Here is a 17,564-nt window from a genome sequence, read left to right on the forward strand (position 1 = left end):
CCAGCTCTTTTTTAAGAGGATAATACAGGTAATCACCATGAAGATAATTCTCCTGACTTAGCGGAGAACTCACTAACAGCTGCTATACTTACAAGTTCAGGGAATTTCTTTTGTTTTTAACCCAGGCAACATTTCATTAAAACTGTATAGCACAAGGTATGTACATAAATGCCACCTACATTATTGTCTGAAAATCGTCATCCACGAGGATCATATCGGCTGCCTCTTTACAAACATCTGTTCCGGTTTGTCCCATTGCTACACCAATATCTGCAGCCTTCAGAGCAACAGCATCGTTCACTCCATCTCCCGTCATAGCTACTACTGCACCATTATTTTGCAGGGACTAAAGAAAAGGAAAAGAGCTTAAATCAGGGCTTAAAATAACCCATCCTATAAAATATACTAGATACAAGGTTGGTGTCATCGCCCCACCCCCCCAGTTTCTTAAAATTCCACTGTAAAATCCTAAAATAAAATGCAGCTGTTTGTATTCTAATGAATTTTTATACAAGATTTTAGGTTAAACTTCAGTTCATTTATTCAGACAGCCTAAATTTTAAAGCTAGGGTATATAAAGTCTGCCTTTAAGAGAAACTAAAAAACTCTAGAGAAAGAAAAAAGATACTGTATTTACATTTTAACATTATCACCCAGTCTCAATGTTTGACTTCCTTCTCCTTATTGTTGCTTTTCTGATTGTTCCAATTGTTACACTGAGTAGGTCCCTCTTTGCTACCTTCTTTTGTTAACTTCTGAACGGAAGCATTACCTCAGACATGGCTTGAAATTCATGCCCTTTTATCTTGTTCTGAGAAGTATCAGAAATATGGTTCTTTCAAGTTCCTAGTCAATTCAACTGCAATGTGACACAAAATCTCAATCAACCCCTAGCTCCCTACACAGAAGAAAGCATGATGTTACCTACCAGCAGCTGCCTATCCCTTGTGGGCACTACCCATTTTTCTAGGTAATATTTTCAAATACACTTCACTTTCAAACCAAATGCATTTCTGATTTCATCTTGACACACTGTAGCACGTTATAATTTAAGTAAAGGCACCACAAACAGTACACATAGCAACAGTCCAGCATTTAAGCCTCCAGTAAGACATACCTTTATAATTTTCAATTTATGTCGGGGACTGGCTCTGTAAAATACTGCAACCTGTTAAAAGTACAACGAAGAAGTAGTGAAAATGTTAGAAATGTAAAGAATTGCACTGGATTCTATAAAGCTAGAGGATAAAAAAAATACTATAAAAGGCCAACTATACTCTTGTTAGCTCTAAAGTTGAAGCACCAGTGAGCTGTGTTTTTAATAGAGTGAAATCATTAATTCCAAAGAAGATTCAAAGTGTGTTCTGGTAAACAAAGTTGGTGCTACTTATTTCAAGATAGAATATGCAATTTAAAAACCTTTGGAAATTATGAAGCAACTGAGTTATAATGGCTTGCTGCTGGCCTTCCTGACTAAATTCATGCTATGCTGACTACAATTAATGTCCTCTTCCCTTGTCAGCACTAGTGGCAAGCTACTCAGGACATTTCAATTTTACTAGTTTATGTAGCCTATTATTAAACAGATTGATGTTTTAAAGCTAATTAATAAAGATTCCAGCTTAGAAGGAATTATTAATTTTCAGAATTTTTGTCTCTGGTCTTCTCTGTAAATTGAAATTTGAGCACATGGAATTTAGTTTTCCATAAACTCCATAGCATTCACATCTCTTTTTCCTTTTTAAGAAGCTGGATAAGAAGTTAGACTTCTCAACAGCCACTTTAGACTGTACACAGATATCAATCTTATTGGTTGATTTTAATTAATTCCTAATAAGATTTTAAATAAACACCTAGAAAACGAATTTGGTCTCAGGTCAAACATGCACAAAGTAAATTTGTAGCTATTTCAGTTATTTAAAGTGGACAGCCCTTAAGAACAAGTATTACCAAATAAACCAAAAATTACTATTTGCCACAGTTCTTTTTTTCTAAGTTTGTTTTTGTGAGTCACCAAGAAAAGACACAAAGCTGACATGCACATTTCTTGACTGTAAATATTGGCTTTTGGCTTGCTTACATCAGACTCAAGCATGCTGCAGTCTAATTTTGCAGTCTTTTGCAAACAGAGCAGCATTTTGATGCATAAGTTTTGCAACATAGCCAAGCGTGAACCTCAATTGTATTTGATCATGCCTTCACATTTACAACTTTGACATTGGCTAATACATTTAGTTATTTAATAACTAAAAAGTATTAAGCAGTAACTAAATAAAGAGACCCTTTCAAAATTCTCAACCAGTGACCTCAGGTTGATTAAAAATCATTAGAGATACAGACAGCTCCTCTTACGAATTACAAACGGATAGACTGTCTGAACTTGCAAACTGTAAGGTTATATATATGAGCTGAGCTACTCAAAGAAATAAAATGGTCTAACGATACAAAAAGGTGATGATGCTCACTGAAAGTGAGAGGTGGCAAAATGAAAGTTCCAATACTACAGGCATTGAAAGGTAAAAAACAAACTGAATTGTTAAAAGAGACAAAAGTAACAAACTCACTGAGAAGATAACCATGTGAGTTGAAAGAAATAAATTTTCATATGGTCATATGTCAAACCAAAAGATACTTGTTTGATCTGTGACAGCTTCCGTGTTTCTGTTCTAAAAGCCTCTGGTAATCTGCTGTATTGCTTACTTCTATTAGAACCGTATTATTTGTATCTCAGAAGTTACATTTTAGCTTTCCACAGAAAAAAGCATTCCTCAATATAAAATATATCCTTTACTGCATTTCAGTAAGTAGTATATCAAAACAAACCTTTGGTGTTATTTGAGAAAGCTGCTGAATATCCAAATCATCTATTTCTTCTCCAGAGATTGCCTGTGAATTTTTGGAATACAATCCTAGTCGACTAGCTGGAAATAAATAATAAAAAAGGTATTATAACAATTTACCCTTTTAAAACATTAAGTACCCAATTTTATTTTTTTTAAACCTGTATTTTTGTGCAGCATTTCAGATTTGAAATGTCTAGAGCAGAACATCTTAACACCTTATTGATTCAGTACACTGGAGTAAGTTATCTGAACTCTTGAGTAACAAACACATGCTACAAAGTTTATTCTAATCAGGTATTTATTTCCTTAGACTTTTTAGGTCTAAAGGTCTACTTCATTGTGTCAGGTGCCATATAAACACAAAAGCTCAGTCCTTTCTAAAGAATTCACAGTTCAAAAATAACAAGACAGAAAATGAAAAATGACATGGGGGAGACAAGGAAAAAAAACAACTGAGAAAGTACTGCTAGTTTGGGGGGTACTTTTTATGTGCACATTCAACCTTTTGTTTATCACCCTGTAAGTAAAGAATTCATATTCTGGCTAAAGTACTTGTACTTTAATGTATTATATTGTAAAAAGAAGTTAAGTAATTTGTTTAAATATTAATAGTACTTAAACTTCAAACTTAGTTATACGGACAAAACTGTATTGGATAGTACTGAAGTGCCACATCCATCCTAAATACTCATCGTCACTGTCTATTTTAGTTTCTCCCTGTTGCCGTAAGACAGGCATCCAAAACCAAGGGTAGGGAGGGTGGTATTGGGGATGTAAGAGTAAGCATCAGAAATCAAGCATATGTTATAACAAAATACAGTAAGAAAAGACAGTCTCAAACAGCAAAAGTCATACATTAACCAAATTAGAAAAACTACAGTTTAAGCTGAAACCAAAATACCACTTCAGGCTAGGGTGTTGGCTTTTTGGGTTTTTTTCCTCCTAATTCCACTGTGCCATACGTTAACCCAATATACAGAACTCACAAATGTTAAAGACTTAATACTCACACTTCACAACCACTAGCTAGGCACTGCCAAAACAGAAAACAAGTGAAAAATGAAAGGAAGTGGACTACTCATACCAATGGCAACTGCAGTCTCCTGTGAATCTCCAGTAACCATTTTTATTGCAACTCCTGACGTGATAAGTGTAGTAACAGCTTCTTTTACGCCAGTCCGTGGAGGATCAATTATTCCCACAAGCCCCAAAAAAGTCAGTTGTCCTAACTCGGGACCAGAAGCTAGGGCCAGAACTTTTAGGAGACAAAGAAAAGACAGTAAGTTAAGATTTGAAATTAACATTTACATCAGCATTTAAAACAACTGCTTTAAACTAGGCCAGCATAAAGCAAAGGGCGGGAATTGCAATTTTCTTTTTTTAACCTTTTTTAAACCTTGGTAGCAATGTCTGTTATCATGAGTATTCAGAATAGCCTACTAATGTATATTCCTTTCTTCTAAAGAGTAGTCTTTTTACCAAACACATGTATTGCAAGTTTTAAAGATAACTTTCCTATTTGTTCTCAGATGAAAGTGTTTATACTTTCACTGTGTGGAAAGAGAATGGCATCTAGCTTTGTGGTTTCTCTGTACATGCATGGTTTTACGCAAGAAGATGAAAGGGAGGATCAGTTAACATTTTTATTTTCTGCTTTGGTTTTTTTCCTTTTAGAGGGACAGATTTCATTGAGTACACGTTAAATATTTTCTGGAATGTCTTTTACAGCAGGAATCTTAATTCAAATATATTTAAATGACATTAGAGTTGTAAGGGAAAAGCAAATTCACTTTTTTCAAAACATTACCCTAGATTTTTTTGTTTGACAGTGGTCTGAAGCAGACACAAAGAATGACTGTCTGAACAAAACAGCACAAAGAGATACCACTCCTAGCATATCCTCTCAGTTTCTAATAATTTGCATCCTAGGAATTTCCTGAGCCACACAGTACCTTCAAAAAAAAAATTAAAAAGCTGCAGATGGACTTAACAGCCTAGAGGTCTCTTTACAGACACCAAAGCAAGCCAGCCATGTATAATGCTTGCCCACAATCACCCCCTATCAATCATCTTGTGAAAAATACTTTCAGTTGTATTTAAAAATCTACACAGCTTGTTAACATAAAAGGTAATTCTAATGGTATCTTCTGACCTGCAATCAGTTGTGCTAGCCTAACTCACAAAGGTGCCAGGAGCCAAAGTAATAGAAAAATAAACACATTCGCATTTTAAAAAATCCACAGACATCTCTACTGAGATATGGAAGCTATTAGATAGCAACGTACTGTTCAGTTATGGTCATGTGCAAGAGATGACAGGAACCAGCAGTGCCTTTTCTCACCCTCTGCAATTTAATCATGTTATTATACAGGTCTTAGGCAACAGCATGTGTTTTTCCACTCCCCCATTTTAAAGAAAAAATAAATAACCCAGTGGCAGTTACTGAACAGAAAAAAAATTCCTCATGTTTTCGGTCGTTCTTGTTTTTTTTAAACAATAAGCAGTGCCATTTTTAAAAAAATGGTTATTTTGAGACACTGAAACAGCCTTACCCCTAAGTCCTGCAGAGCCCATAGATGCCTTCTCTTGCTGGTATTGCTCTCTCTGTTGCTGAACAAGAGGTAGGGTCTGCCCCTTACAGTTATATGATGTACAGTACCTAATGACTTGTTCATAAGCACCTTTCATAAAGCAAACTTCAGGTTTGTCCTAAAAGGAAGAAGAATTGTTGTGTGCACATGTGTATGTAAATATAAATATACACACACACAAGTGCACACACATGCACATGCAAGAATGGCATATCTATATTTTTCTTAAGAGCCTTCAGAACATAATGCAAATCAAAGTTACACTTCTAAACCTAAATATCTGTTGAGTATCGCTATACAGTGTATGTTCAAGAGTGGTAATGTCAAAAGAGCCAAGCTAATAATCAATATCTCATTTCAGTAGACATCATACACATTAGACACTGCGGGTCACAGTTTATAGACTGAAGAGGCCATGCAAAGGACAGAAATTAAACCTACACAGAAAATTAGACCTGAAAGACCTTTAGCTCATCACCTGACCAGCCGCACAGGTCATTAAACATCACCTGCATCCTTGTACCATACCTAACAACTCTAGTATTTTCCAGATAGCCATCTAGCCTTGATGGTATCAAGGGACTGAGAATCCACCACCTACCTCGAACACTTAACTCCAATGCTAAATCAACTCATCCCTTCCCTTCCCCCCTTTGCCATTAGGAATTGCTGCTCAGCTCAATTTCCAATCACTGATTCTCATCTTCTCTCCTGTTGAACTAAAAAGCTCTTTTTTAATATATCTATTTTCTCCCTGTGAAGGTATTTATGCACAGTAGTCAAGTTACCTCAATCTTTCTGATAGGCTTAACTGATAGAGCTCCAAGTTTCTAAACCCACTGCATATTCTTAGCCTTCAAATAATTTATGCTCCCTTCAAAACTGTTACCAATTTTTCAACAATCTTTTAAAAATGCTGATACCAAAACACACAGTAAATCCTTACGTGGATGAAAATCATATAGCAATTCCTGCTCACCACTCTTTATACAGACAAGGATAATACAACCATATTATCCATATAGATAAAAGGAGTGAAATGCTTTTGTTTCCAAAGCAAAGATTTTACTGTGATACTTGAACACTGTCAGCAAGCCTTTTTTTGGTCAGAAGTACTAGGAAATTTTCCATAAATCCAAGATAAGGTCTGTTGTTGCACATATTATCTAGAAGGCTCCAGTTATCAGACTGGCAGTGACTATGTCAATATTTGTAACAGAAGCATTCTGATTGGTCTAAATGAAATATGAATGCAAATATGTATGCAAAAGCACTGGAAGACAGAAAAAGAGGTTAAAGAATGGTTTGTATTGATAATCCAGGACACTGCTGACATCAATAAAATCTGTCAACACTGGGGAACGTGCTGTCTGCATCAAAACCAGAAAACCTGTGTTTTCAGACAAAAGAAATTTTACTATTGAACATCAATGCATCTTCTTGCTTTTAATTCATTATGTAACTACGTAGCACTGAAACAGCAGAAGATTGGCAGAATTGCGTTAGATGTTTGAGGAGGGAGGAGAAGGGAGAAAAAACAGCCAGGTATACATTCAAAATCTCAGATATCAAAATACTTAAAATAATTTCCCAGTATACCTTTTATGGAAAGAATTTCTTGTGATTCTTAATCTCCGCTTCAGAGCTTGAAACTAAAACTGTGCCTATTATCAAACCATATTCCCAGGACTGTGCACTACCACCAGCCTGCCATAACTTCTGAAGTGAAAAATGAGGATATTAAACAAGGCAGATAACCGTTCTACAGAGCCAGCGCACAAGGAAACAGTGATTGAAGTTTACCTGCTGCGTTCTGTGAACACATTTAACAGCCATCCATTTTTGTTCTGAGCTGAAGGGATATTCAGCCTTCCTTATGTAGTCTTCCTGGAGTCCATCTAAACCCATCTGTATAAAACAGAAGTACCACCACAATGTCAGGACCTTTTCCTTTCAAACAGCTATGCAATTTGTTGACTTGTTGAGACATCTTAGTTAACAATCATTACTTAAAAACCAGTTTCATCTCCGAAGTTGCTTTTGAGCACGCTGTTCCAGTTTAGACAAACTTCTGACAAACTAGCACTGAAAGAACCTAGAAGCTTCTTTCAGGCTTCAGCATAAGTCAGACCATTCAACACTATATACTATCTTTGACCCAAGGATCTTGAAATACTTTGTAGATTATGACCATCCACAAACACAAGTCTTGCAATGGCTAGCAATGTAACTCTTGGTTTGACAAAACATGTCTATCGCCCCAATGCATTTTTTTTTTTTAATATATCTTCTATGTAATTTCTCTGCTAGGAGGGCCTACAAAATTGTAACACAAGACTGTGGTAGTCTTGTGTTTGGAGAAGGCAAGTCACTGATTTTAAGTTTGAATGATCCAACCTGAAATTACTTTTTTTTTTTTTTTAGTGATCAGAATGACCCAAACATTTCATCTGAAACTAACCATGAAGACCCCAGACAAAATGCATTTCATTTCAAATGCTGTTCTCTTCCCCACCCCTGATGCAAATCGCAGCATTCCATGCTCTACCCTTAATCAAGTCCAAGAGAAAGTGCCGATTAAAGAAGATGCAAGAAGCAGCCACCTGCCGTAAGCCATTCTTAGTACTTACAGAGCTTCACAACTCATTCACTACCTCCCTTTCCAGCAACAGATGTGAAAAACTCCTGTTCTTCTCAGTTTCTATGGGCTCTTGCCAAAATAACACCACTCTGGTCCTTTCCAGTCAAAGACTGGGGACTTGGAATGAGTCTCAGCAAGACGACAGATACATCTTGGGCCTCAGTTACACAGGGAGAGAAAGACTGTAATACATTCATCTTTCAATGTTTTCGAGTTTATTCACTATCACAGAAAAAAAAAAATCAAGTGCTAAGATGCTTTGCCGCATTTCTCAGTAGCTGTAATGGGTGTGTCACAGCATTATAAAAAACCAAAACATTTAATCAGTGTCCACAATTCAAACTACCTGTGCCCCGCACTTAAAGGGCACTTTAAATGCTGCAGTCACCAATACATCAGTTATCAACTTCTTACTGCTTCTGATGAGAACTGGGAAAGAGACAGCACAGTCAATATTCAACAGGTAAATTAGCTTGTGGCAGGTAAAAAGACAGTACCAAGTGCAAAAAGATGAAAATAAAGATTTTACTTCAGTTCTAAATAATTTTCTCTCATCTTTCAGAATGCCCAAAGATTTCCAATAGGTAAGAAACATAGGAGATGAGCAGTTGCAGTACAAATCTAGGAGACCCAAAGGAGAAGAAAATGAGGAGAAAAAAAAACCAACAAAACCACCTACACACTTCCCACCTGCCATGAATCCAAAAAGCACCATCAAGTACGCACCTTCATAGCAAGCGCGATTAAAGCCCCTTCTGTTGGCTTCCCCATTAACGTGTTGTTTCTAATCAAAGCATCATTGCACACACAACCAGCCTAAAAGACGAGGAAGGAAAGGGGAGAAAACAGAACACAAAGTAAACGCCATACAAAGCTCTTGTGCTACGTCATCAATTAAAACTCACCTCTCTGTGCCAAGATCTTACCTCAACAATTTTGCTAATGGATGGGTTGTTATAACCATGAATAACTTCACCATCGAGCATCACTTCTCCAAACCTGTTATAACCTACCCCAGTAACCTGCAAGACAAACAGCCAAAGGCAGTATGCAATGTAATGTTCACCAGGTTCATAAACTGTTTTAATCTCAGCTTTTTATTATAAACTACAGAAAATTTTAAAAAGGCCATTCATAATGACTGAGTGTGAATGGATTCTCCTACTCAGCTTCTAATGTAGCAGGTACTAGATTAAGGAATAAAAACTGAGGGCAAGTGAGTTCAGTGAAATATATTAGAGACTAATTTTTTTAAAAAAATAGCAATTTTATTCCTTAGCATAAACAAACAAATGCAGTGTATGTTGTTTCCTTACAGTATTAGGCATGCTTTCTTTTTTTCTTCTTTCTTTTGCTTTCTAATTTTTTTCCTCCTATTCATCTTTATCCCGGTTAATAATGCATACTCCCTGCAGGGCAATGGAAGTACAGAGCAGAGTCCTACTTTCATCCAGTAAGAAAAAAAAAAAATCATAGTTGAACAGCCTCTCAGCTGAGACCTCAGAGAGGTGTTAAAAACAGTAAAACTGTATTTTTAGTGCATAAAAACCAGGCAACCCACTAGGATCCTAAAAAAGTCTTCATGTCTACAGCATTAACAGCTAATATATTTTACAGCCATTTCAAGTTCTTTTTCAATTAGTAAAAAGGAGCTGATTTGACCCAGATGTAAACAAATTGTGCTAGTAGTAAAGAAAAAGCAATTACAGTATTCCTATTCCTATTATTCTAAGAATAGAAAAATAAATACCAGGATATATAAGCAAACATAGGAAATAAAAGGAAAGAATAAGAAAAAATGCCAGTATTTATGCTTACAAAGGTCAATGACAAGACCCTCTGTTAACTGTAATGTGGAAAAAAAAACAACCCTGATCAAGAAGAGTTTGAGAATTTAAGAACTTGTTTAAAACACTCCCATGAAACCACATCTAGTTCTACACCTTGCTGCTTTTCCACTCCTGCTGTTTTTGCTTCTCTTTTGTGCATTTACTTCAGTCTTTGCAGCAACTCCCCAACCTCAACTGGTTTCATGTCCAGCTCCTACTTCCAACTCCATCCATTATGAAAAAGCAAGAATGACAGTACTTACTCAGTATGAAGGTTCACACAATAAATTGTCTTTTTGCCAAAAGCTGGATATCCCTATTTTAAATGTTTGTAACATGCAAATTATATTTTTATGCACCTGCAACAACAAAATAGCCTCAACTTTCTGTACTGAAGAAAAACACCATCTCTCAACTTGTCTTTGTACTGTATCTCAGCATCTGTCTTTTATTGTGACCTACAGCCATCAAGAGATTTAAGAACATACTATACAAAAAATTATTCTGTAACCAGAGAAGGCTTGGATAACACAGCTCAAAGGCCACCATACTAAGTGAACTGAAGAACAGAATTAGCTGGAAGTTGAGGAACAGGAGTTTGGTGCAACAACTTTACGCTTTCTTAACTGATGCTTTACCTGCAGTATACTCAAGCGTGTTTCAGCCAATACACACAAAGTAAAAAGGAAAATTAAATTCTAACAGAGTCTCACTACATACCTCAGCATGCTGCCCATCTGAAGTAAAAATATGAGTAACAGTCATTTCGTTCTTTGTCAGAGTTCCAGTTTTATCTGAACAAATTACATTGCAACAACCTGAAATAACCAATTAACATTTATAAGACAATGCTTGTTTAGAACAATGTAACTAACAAGAACAAAAGTATTCAAGACAAGCAAATTTCTAGAAATACTGCAGCCGTCTTTGTGAAAAAACAAAATGAGATTTAACAAAGACAGCAAATTTTCAACTATTAATGAAGAACCTTGTACAGCTATTCGCAAGTTTGTTGAAAAAACTCATTAAAATCCCAAATTCACAACTCATCTGAAATGCTTCCATTCACTACCTCTCCTTCATTTTATTCCACTGTATCTCAAACTACATTACTGAAATCTCAATTGCGACTCTTGGTGAGGGGGAAAGCTAAGAGCCTGCTTTACAGCAGTCATTCTTCTTTATCAAAAAGTGCAACACCTATCTAACACTAGCCACAACACTTTTGGCACACAAGTGTGACTTACTACTAAACCTGCAACTTTTAATAAGATTGAAAAGATTACAGAAATGTGAAATTTGTATATGCCTTTTAAACTCAGGAAAAGAGTATTTTGAAAGAGTGTTGCAGTATCTTGACATTTTTGGACACGGTAGCAGGAGTTGCAAAAGCAAGAAAAAACCCCTTGCAACACTAATGAAACTCTGCTAAAGGCATTGGAAAAAATGTTTCCAATTTTCAAATGCAAAAAGAAATTCAAATGCAGCAGAATTATTTAACTTAGCATTTCTATTTCTTTTCCATGTCCTGTGCTTTACATGCTTCATGACTGAAACTGCGTACAGAATATTTTTAAGCTTTAATGTTTTTAAATGATTTTAAGTTTTAATACGGGCAGCATAACATCCTGAAGGTACATTATGATTACAAAGCTTTTTCTAATATTCAAATTTGTATTTGTTTCCAACTGTGAATCATTCCTAAATTTACACCAAAAATTTAGTTTAAAACACATTTTACAAGTCTTATTTAACAAGAACATCTTACAGCAAACAAGTATAGAGTACTCCATACATCCACTCACGCAGTTTAGCATGCCACACTAGCAATACCCTATTAACTGACAGACTGTTTATTTCAGTTAAATTAAAAAAAAAAAGAGGGCCCACAAAAATATATACCTGAATCCTAACTGTGTAAAATGCATTCAGTTTAGAAGTGTTTTAAAGATACCACCACATTGCTAGCAAAATAATACCTGCTTTATTTTAACCATTAGTCATCAATATTTGTGTTGATTTCCTAACACTTGCATCAAAATACTATCTCTAAATTAGTCTAGTCATACCTAAAGTTTCAACAATAGGCAGTTTTTTTACAATAGCCCGTTTCTTCACCATTCTCATCACACCAAGGGCCAGCGTCACTGTTACCACAATTGGGAGTCCTTCAGGGATTGCAGCTACAGCCAAACTGTAATGAAAGTAAATATACAAATCTTGTCTTAGAACATCATACATGAATACATAGTAATGATGCATTTACACTTCAGAACATTGTTTCTGTAGCTGTTCACTGAGGTTAAAAGTGAAAGGAAGCAGCTGCCATGTGATTCTAGTTGTCTATCATTCACTATAAGACACACACTGAAGACTAACAAAATGCAGTAACTTAGACATTTCTATTCATTACTTATGCAAAAGTATGAAGAAAAGTTGGGGGGAGGGAGAAATCAATTGTACATCTGTTTTGCCTACACAAAACACTAATTTGGACTGTGCAAAGCAGCCCAGATTGTAGAAAATAAGTGTAGTCAGCACTAAACAGAACTGGGAAATGCCACCACTTCAAGTGACCACTGATCCACAGCTGTTACTTCCAGATCATGATGTGGCAGCAAGCTAAGCACTGGAATGGCACAGAAGGTAATTTAAAAAAAAAAAAACACACAAACCCAAACCAAACAAAAACACCCCTGATAACAGTGTAAACAAGATCACAATAACTCATTACACAATGCTCAAAGATGCAGGTCCTGGTACTTCCCCCACCCCCGCCAAAGGGTAAATCTCCAGAGTCTGATCCTGTCATTTAAAGAAACACTTCTGCCTTATGCACTGTCCACGTAATTAGCAATGCAGCAACTTCTCTAAGAGTACAGAGTTAGATCATCTAAATTTGGTGTTATTTCTCAGCAGACAACACCCTGGGATTAAGTTTCCATAATATGCTAGAAAATGAGCTAATGAACTACGTGACACAAGGCTTGCAGTAACCTAGTTTTGTCTGATGCCACTTATAAAATTACATTTTCTTTATTTACTCAGTGACAGAAAGTCAAACTGTACAAGTCTATCATCTGTTTGCAGATGTTCCACAAGACACTCAGAAGTCACCATACAAATGCACAGTTCGAGATACTGACAAGAACATACTGTATCATTAAAAATGAGTATGAATTTGCTTTTTTACAGCACAAAGTCTATTTTCATTTTGAATTACTTATGTGAACTTAAAAGCAGAGTCTGTGTGCAAGCATATTATAATATACATCACTAGCTTTCAGACACTTGCTGTAATGTACAATTGTCATGGTTTAACCTCAGCCGGCAACTAAGCACCACACAGCTGCTTGCTCACTCCTCCCCAGTGGGATGGGGGAGAGAACTGGAAGGGTAAAAGTGAGAAAACTCGTGGATTGAGACAAAGACAGTTTAATAGGTAAAGCAAAAGCCGCGCACGCAAGCAAAGCAAAACAAGGAATTCATTCACTCCTTCCCATGGGCAGGCAGGTGTTCAGCCATCTCCAGGAAAGCAGGCCTCCATCACACCTAACGGTGACTTGGGAAGACAAACGCCATCACTCCGAACGTCCCCCCCGCCTTCCTTCTTCTTCCCCCAGTTTATATACTGAGCATGACGTCACATGGTATGGAATGTCCCTTTGGCCAGTTTGGGTCAGCTGTCCTGGCTGTGCCCCCTCCAGCTTCTTGTGCACCTCCAGCCTTCTCAGTCAGTAGAGCGTGGGAAGCTGAAAAGTCCTTGACTAGTGTAAACACTACCTAGCAACAACTAAAACATCGGTGTGTTATCAACAGTGTTCTCACCCTAAATCCAAAACCCAGCACCGTACCAGCTACTAGGAAGGAAATTAACTCTATCCCTGCCAAAACCAGAACAACAATCTACACTATTTAAAAACAAAAATCTTACCTCACACCAATTGTGAACATATCAAGTATATGCTTTCCTTGCAACCAGCCAACCAGCATAATAACTCCTATAAAGAAAATAGTTGTCAGGATAAATGTAAAACCAACATGTACTGTAGCCTCATGTGGAAAAGAAAAAGAACTCAAATAGCCAAACCCAAGCTTATCATTGTGCTACCTATAACAAGCTATTATTTCTTTCACTGTCAAAGCATGACTCCATTAGTATGGCACAGGTGAAGAAAGTTTCTGCCAGTCAAGTTGCCCAATCACACCAGCAGTGAGGTGCTCACGCACACCTTGAATCAGAATACAAGACACATTGCAATTTAAAAGGAAGCATTTAGAGGACAAAAAGTAAGTTGGAAAAGTATGTTTGCAGGAAGAAGCAAGTAAACACCCTTATGATGAAAGTTATGTTGCATTAGTAATCTTCAGATGATTAGTGGCGTGAATTCAACACGACCAATAAAATGGAGTCAAAATATTTCAAGAGATCAAGGCCTTCCATTTCCCCAAGCCTACATGTTAGTTTCAGTTACATAATAATTTGTAATTCTTTTACATAAATTCTCTTACCTATTATACCAAAGGAATACAAGGAAAGCTGTTTTCCCAAGAGATCCATGCTCTTCTGCAGAGGTGTCTTTGGAGCCTTGATGAATAGTAAACATGCAGCAGTTAAAAAGCACAGGTTAAAAAGCATGAACTGTATCACATATTACTGCAGATGTGCAAATTTCAAGACACTGTCACTGAATAAGATGCAGTTATACCCTATGTTTCCATATGTTTACTTTGTGAAAACAGACTACTCTGTTCCATTCTTGTGTAGAATTAAGAAGATTCAAGAACACTTCAATGAAATGAAAAAGTGTATTAGAAATATTCTTTGGGAGCTTTGTGATGCCTACAGCAAATCTAATACAAAAGGTCGCATCAAAGATTTTTATTAAAAAAATAAATCATGCTGACTAAAAGCCACTGCACTTCTTCCAAGACCAAAAAGTTCTTGATAACAAGAATAAAACTGACTTTTCAAGACACAGGCATTAGAGCCCTGGAAGGCCAATTATATTTCAAAAGGAATTTGTTAATCATCTGCAGAAAATTCAATTTAGCCAAATAGAAAACTATGGAAATATTTAGACAATCTAGTGCCAAAAAAAAGGTATAGAAAGGAGGAGGGGACACGAAGCAAAAATTTTAAAACAAACCAAAAAAACAAAAACAAAAACAAAAACCAGGAAAGTGGATTTTTACATTGAATGCCAGTAAGTTTGGGTTTTTTAATAGTAATACATGGTGGACTACAGTATAGAAAGCATGGCAAAAAAAGGAAGACGGGGTCATTGTAAAATCATCTTTGTTCAACAAGTTATGAAAAAAGCGCACACACTCTATATGAGAAAGCTGGTATCAAGTTTGATTCACTCTTACCTTCAAAGTTTACTTTTAAAATGAGATTAATGTAATATAAACATCAAAAATAACCCTACAATACTCTGATATTTCAGAATGTTGTTGGTGTAGAATGCTCACATAGGGCTTTTTTCATTAATAATTACACTTGTTACAATACCAACTAAGTACTCTTGAGCAGATAATCATATTTTCCTCACATGTGTATTAAAGCACATTCCACTTTGGTGACTGGACAGCAGTATTCCCTTGAAAGCTGCAGTAAGGCACTGCAGCTAACAACACGAGGTTGGTGATGCGCTCCTGGCTGACGCATTTAATGCCCTGAGTTGCTCTGTTTTAGGAGATTTCAGAAATGTATATATCTGGAAAAAAAAGTGCTGCCTATACTATGCCTGATCATGTCCTCACAGCTGGAGACAGACTGTCTCCCTGTGATCCTACATTGGTCAGGCAGCCAGAGAAGAAGCTAGAAGGCCCTAGATACACAAAGAACTCAAGACTCTGAATTCCCATGTGGATCGGTGTACTGCAATAAAGAAAAATCACTGTAGGACTTCGGTATACAAGAGTCAAAGGGAGCTTATAAAAGGTTAAGGTGGAGATCATGAAGCAGCAGGAGACACATGCATAACCCCAAAGTACACTGCTAATCAAGGGAAAACATAGTCCTGTGCATGCAGCGCACATCTGTCATACAAATCCCTTTTGCACAAATGTAGTTCCACTTGAAAAAAATACACTTCCATAAATTGCAATGAGATTTGTTCCATTGAACAGGTTCAGAATATTATTTTCACAGTTAATATTTTTAGGTCAGCTATGGATATTTTGTTGCACTGAATTCAATTACTACTTTCATGTTCCAAAACTAAGATTTATTTCACTAGAGGAAAGAAAAACATTAAAAGCAATGTAATTAAGTTTAACTAAGTTTCTATAGGAAAAAAAAAAAAAAATCAAAGTTTTAATGAATGAAATATACACTTACAAAATATGTCTTTGCTTCTAAATATTCACTCTTACCTCTTCTGCTTGCATCATTTTGAAAACCTCCCCAAATTCAGAGTTTTCTCCTGTTCCAATAACTATCCCCTAAAAAACCAAAAATAAAGCCAATTCAAATCTGAAGTTTAATTTTAATGTTAGTAGTTGCTTTTGACAACTTTGACTCAAATAGTGGGTAAATGCCATTTAGCCCGCTATGACTGCGTTAGCTTTGTTTATAAAATTAATCCTTGGCACAAGTAGGAAATATTTTTGCTAAAAACCATTTTGCCTCTGTGAAACAAACTGCTATTCTATGCACTGCTGAAGTATTTAGTAACTACCCCTAATAAAACTCAAACGGGGTAACACCTATCTAACACTAGCCAAAACTGTATTTTCAGTTCCAGATTTTCAAACACATGAGTATAGTTCTAGAAGTAAAATACCACATCCTAGACAGAAGGTTTCACATCATCTGCTCCATATAAATTTGAGCTCTCCTAGATTAGTTTTCTTTTTAAACCAGTGTCTGAAAAAGCACCAATGAGAAAAGCTCTGCAGTGTATCACAGTAGTCCTCCATATTTCCAGTAAAAATTTCTATTTCTATTCCTTTTCTATCATTTCAGAAAACTCAAAATATATGTAGTCATTGATAGGTGAACTTTAAAAATAAGATCTGCCTTCAAATAGTTGAAACACGGAAAATATTCTTCCCTATCAATAATGATTTTACCTTTGCTTTTCCACATCTGACCAATGTTCCCATGAAAGCAATATTGCTCCTAGAAGTAAGGTCTCCATTGGTTGCTGCTGGCTGAGGAGCTGTAGATTTAGAGCAAGGAGCTGTCTCACCCGTGAGACTGGATTCATCAATAGAAAGGTCCACAGCCTTTGAAAACAAAAATACATGGACTAGGTAAAAAGCATGACAATTTTTTGTAAATAGTTAGAAGTTTTAATAGAAGTTTCCCAATTTTGACCATTAAAAATGCATCCAATTTATTCATATGGTAAGAAACCATGTCAATATCAACCATATTTTAAGGATCAACAAAGCAACAAGCACTCCTACAAAATATTGCAGTAATGTAACAAGCTCTCACTTTGAAGAGTCAAAGTTTACTCATAATTTTATGTCCATGATTGGTTTTCTGTAAAACATTCAAGAGGTTGCAACTGTGATGCATTCGGTCACCAAACAAAATAATTAACTGGGACTGCAAGTGCACATACATATTATCCTCTCAACTCTTCCTCTGTCCACTTTCTCCTATCATGGTCCATTAAGAACTGGCTAACAAAAAGCGTATTTC

General features: G+C 36.2%; 1 protein-coding gene across 7 annotated transcripts in view; it reads right to left on the minus strand.

The window, feature by feature from the left end:
- ATP2C1 (ATPase secretory pathway Ca2+ transporting 1) overlaps positions 1 to 17,564 on the minus strand; it is a 71,038-nt gene that overhangs the window by 9,578 nt on the left and 43,896 nt on the right. For all 7 annotated transcript variants that reach the window (XM_076331071.1, XM_076331077.1, XM_076331075.1 and 4 more), the window contains 14 exons: positions 16,985 to 17,140; positions 16,286 to 16,354; positions 14,417 to 14,492; positions 13,839 to 13,905; positions 11,974 to 12,098; positions 10,625 to 10,722; positions 9,002 to 9,097; positions 8,802 to 8,891; positions 7,238 to 7,342; positions 5,396 to 5,552; positions 3,928 to 4,098; positions 2,824 to 2,921; positions 1,118 to 1,168; positions 180 to 346 (listed from right to left, as the gene is read on the minus strand). In XM_076331071.1, coding sequence (XP_076187186.1) covers positions 180 to 346; positions 1,118 to 1,168; positions 2,824 to 2,921; positions 3,928 to 4,098; positions 5,396 to 5,552; positions 7,238 to 7,342; positions 8,802 to 8,891; positions 9,002 to 9,097; positions 10,625 to 10,722; positions 11,974 to 12,098; positions 13,839 to 13,905; positions 14,417 to 14,492; positions 16,286 to 16,354; positions 16,985 to 17,140 — 1,526 coding nt within the window. The remainder of the gene's footprint in view (positions 1 to 179; positions 347 to 1,117; positions 1,169 to 2,823; positions 2,922 to 3,927; positions 4,099 to 5,395; positions 5,553 to 7,237; positions 7,343 to 8,801; positions 8,892 to 9,001; positions 9,098 to 10,624; positions 10,723 to 11,973; positions 12,099 to 13,838; positions 13,906 to 14,416; positions 14,493 to 16,285; positions 16,355 to 16,984; positions 17,141 to 17,564) is intronic.

This window comes from Aptenodytes patagonicus, chromosome 2 (assembly GCF_965638725.1).
Source record: "Aptenodytes patagonicus chromosome 2, bAptPat1.pri.cur, whole genome shotgun sequence".
Lineage (NCBI taxonomy): Eukaryota > Metazoa > Chordata > Aves > Sphenisciformes > Spheniscidae > Aptenodytes > Aptenodytes patagonicus.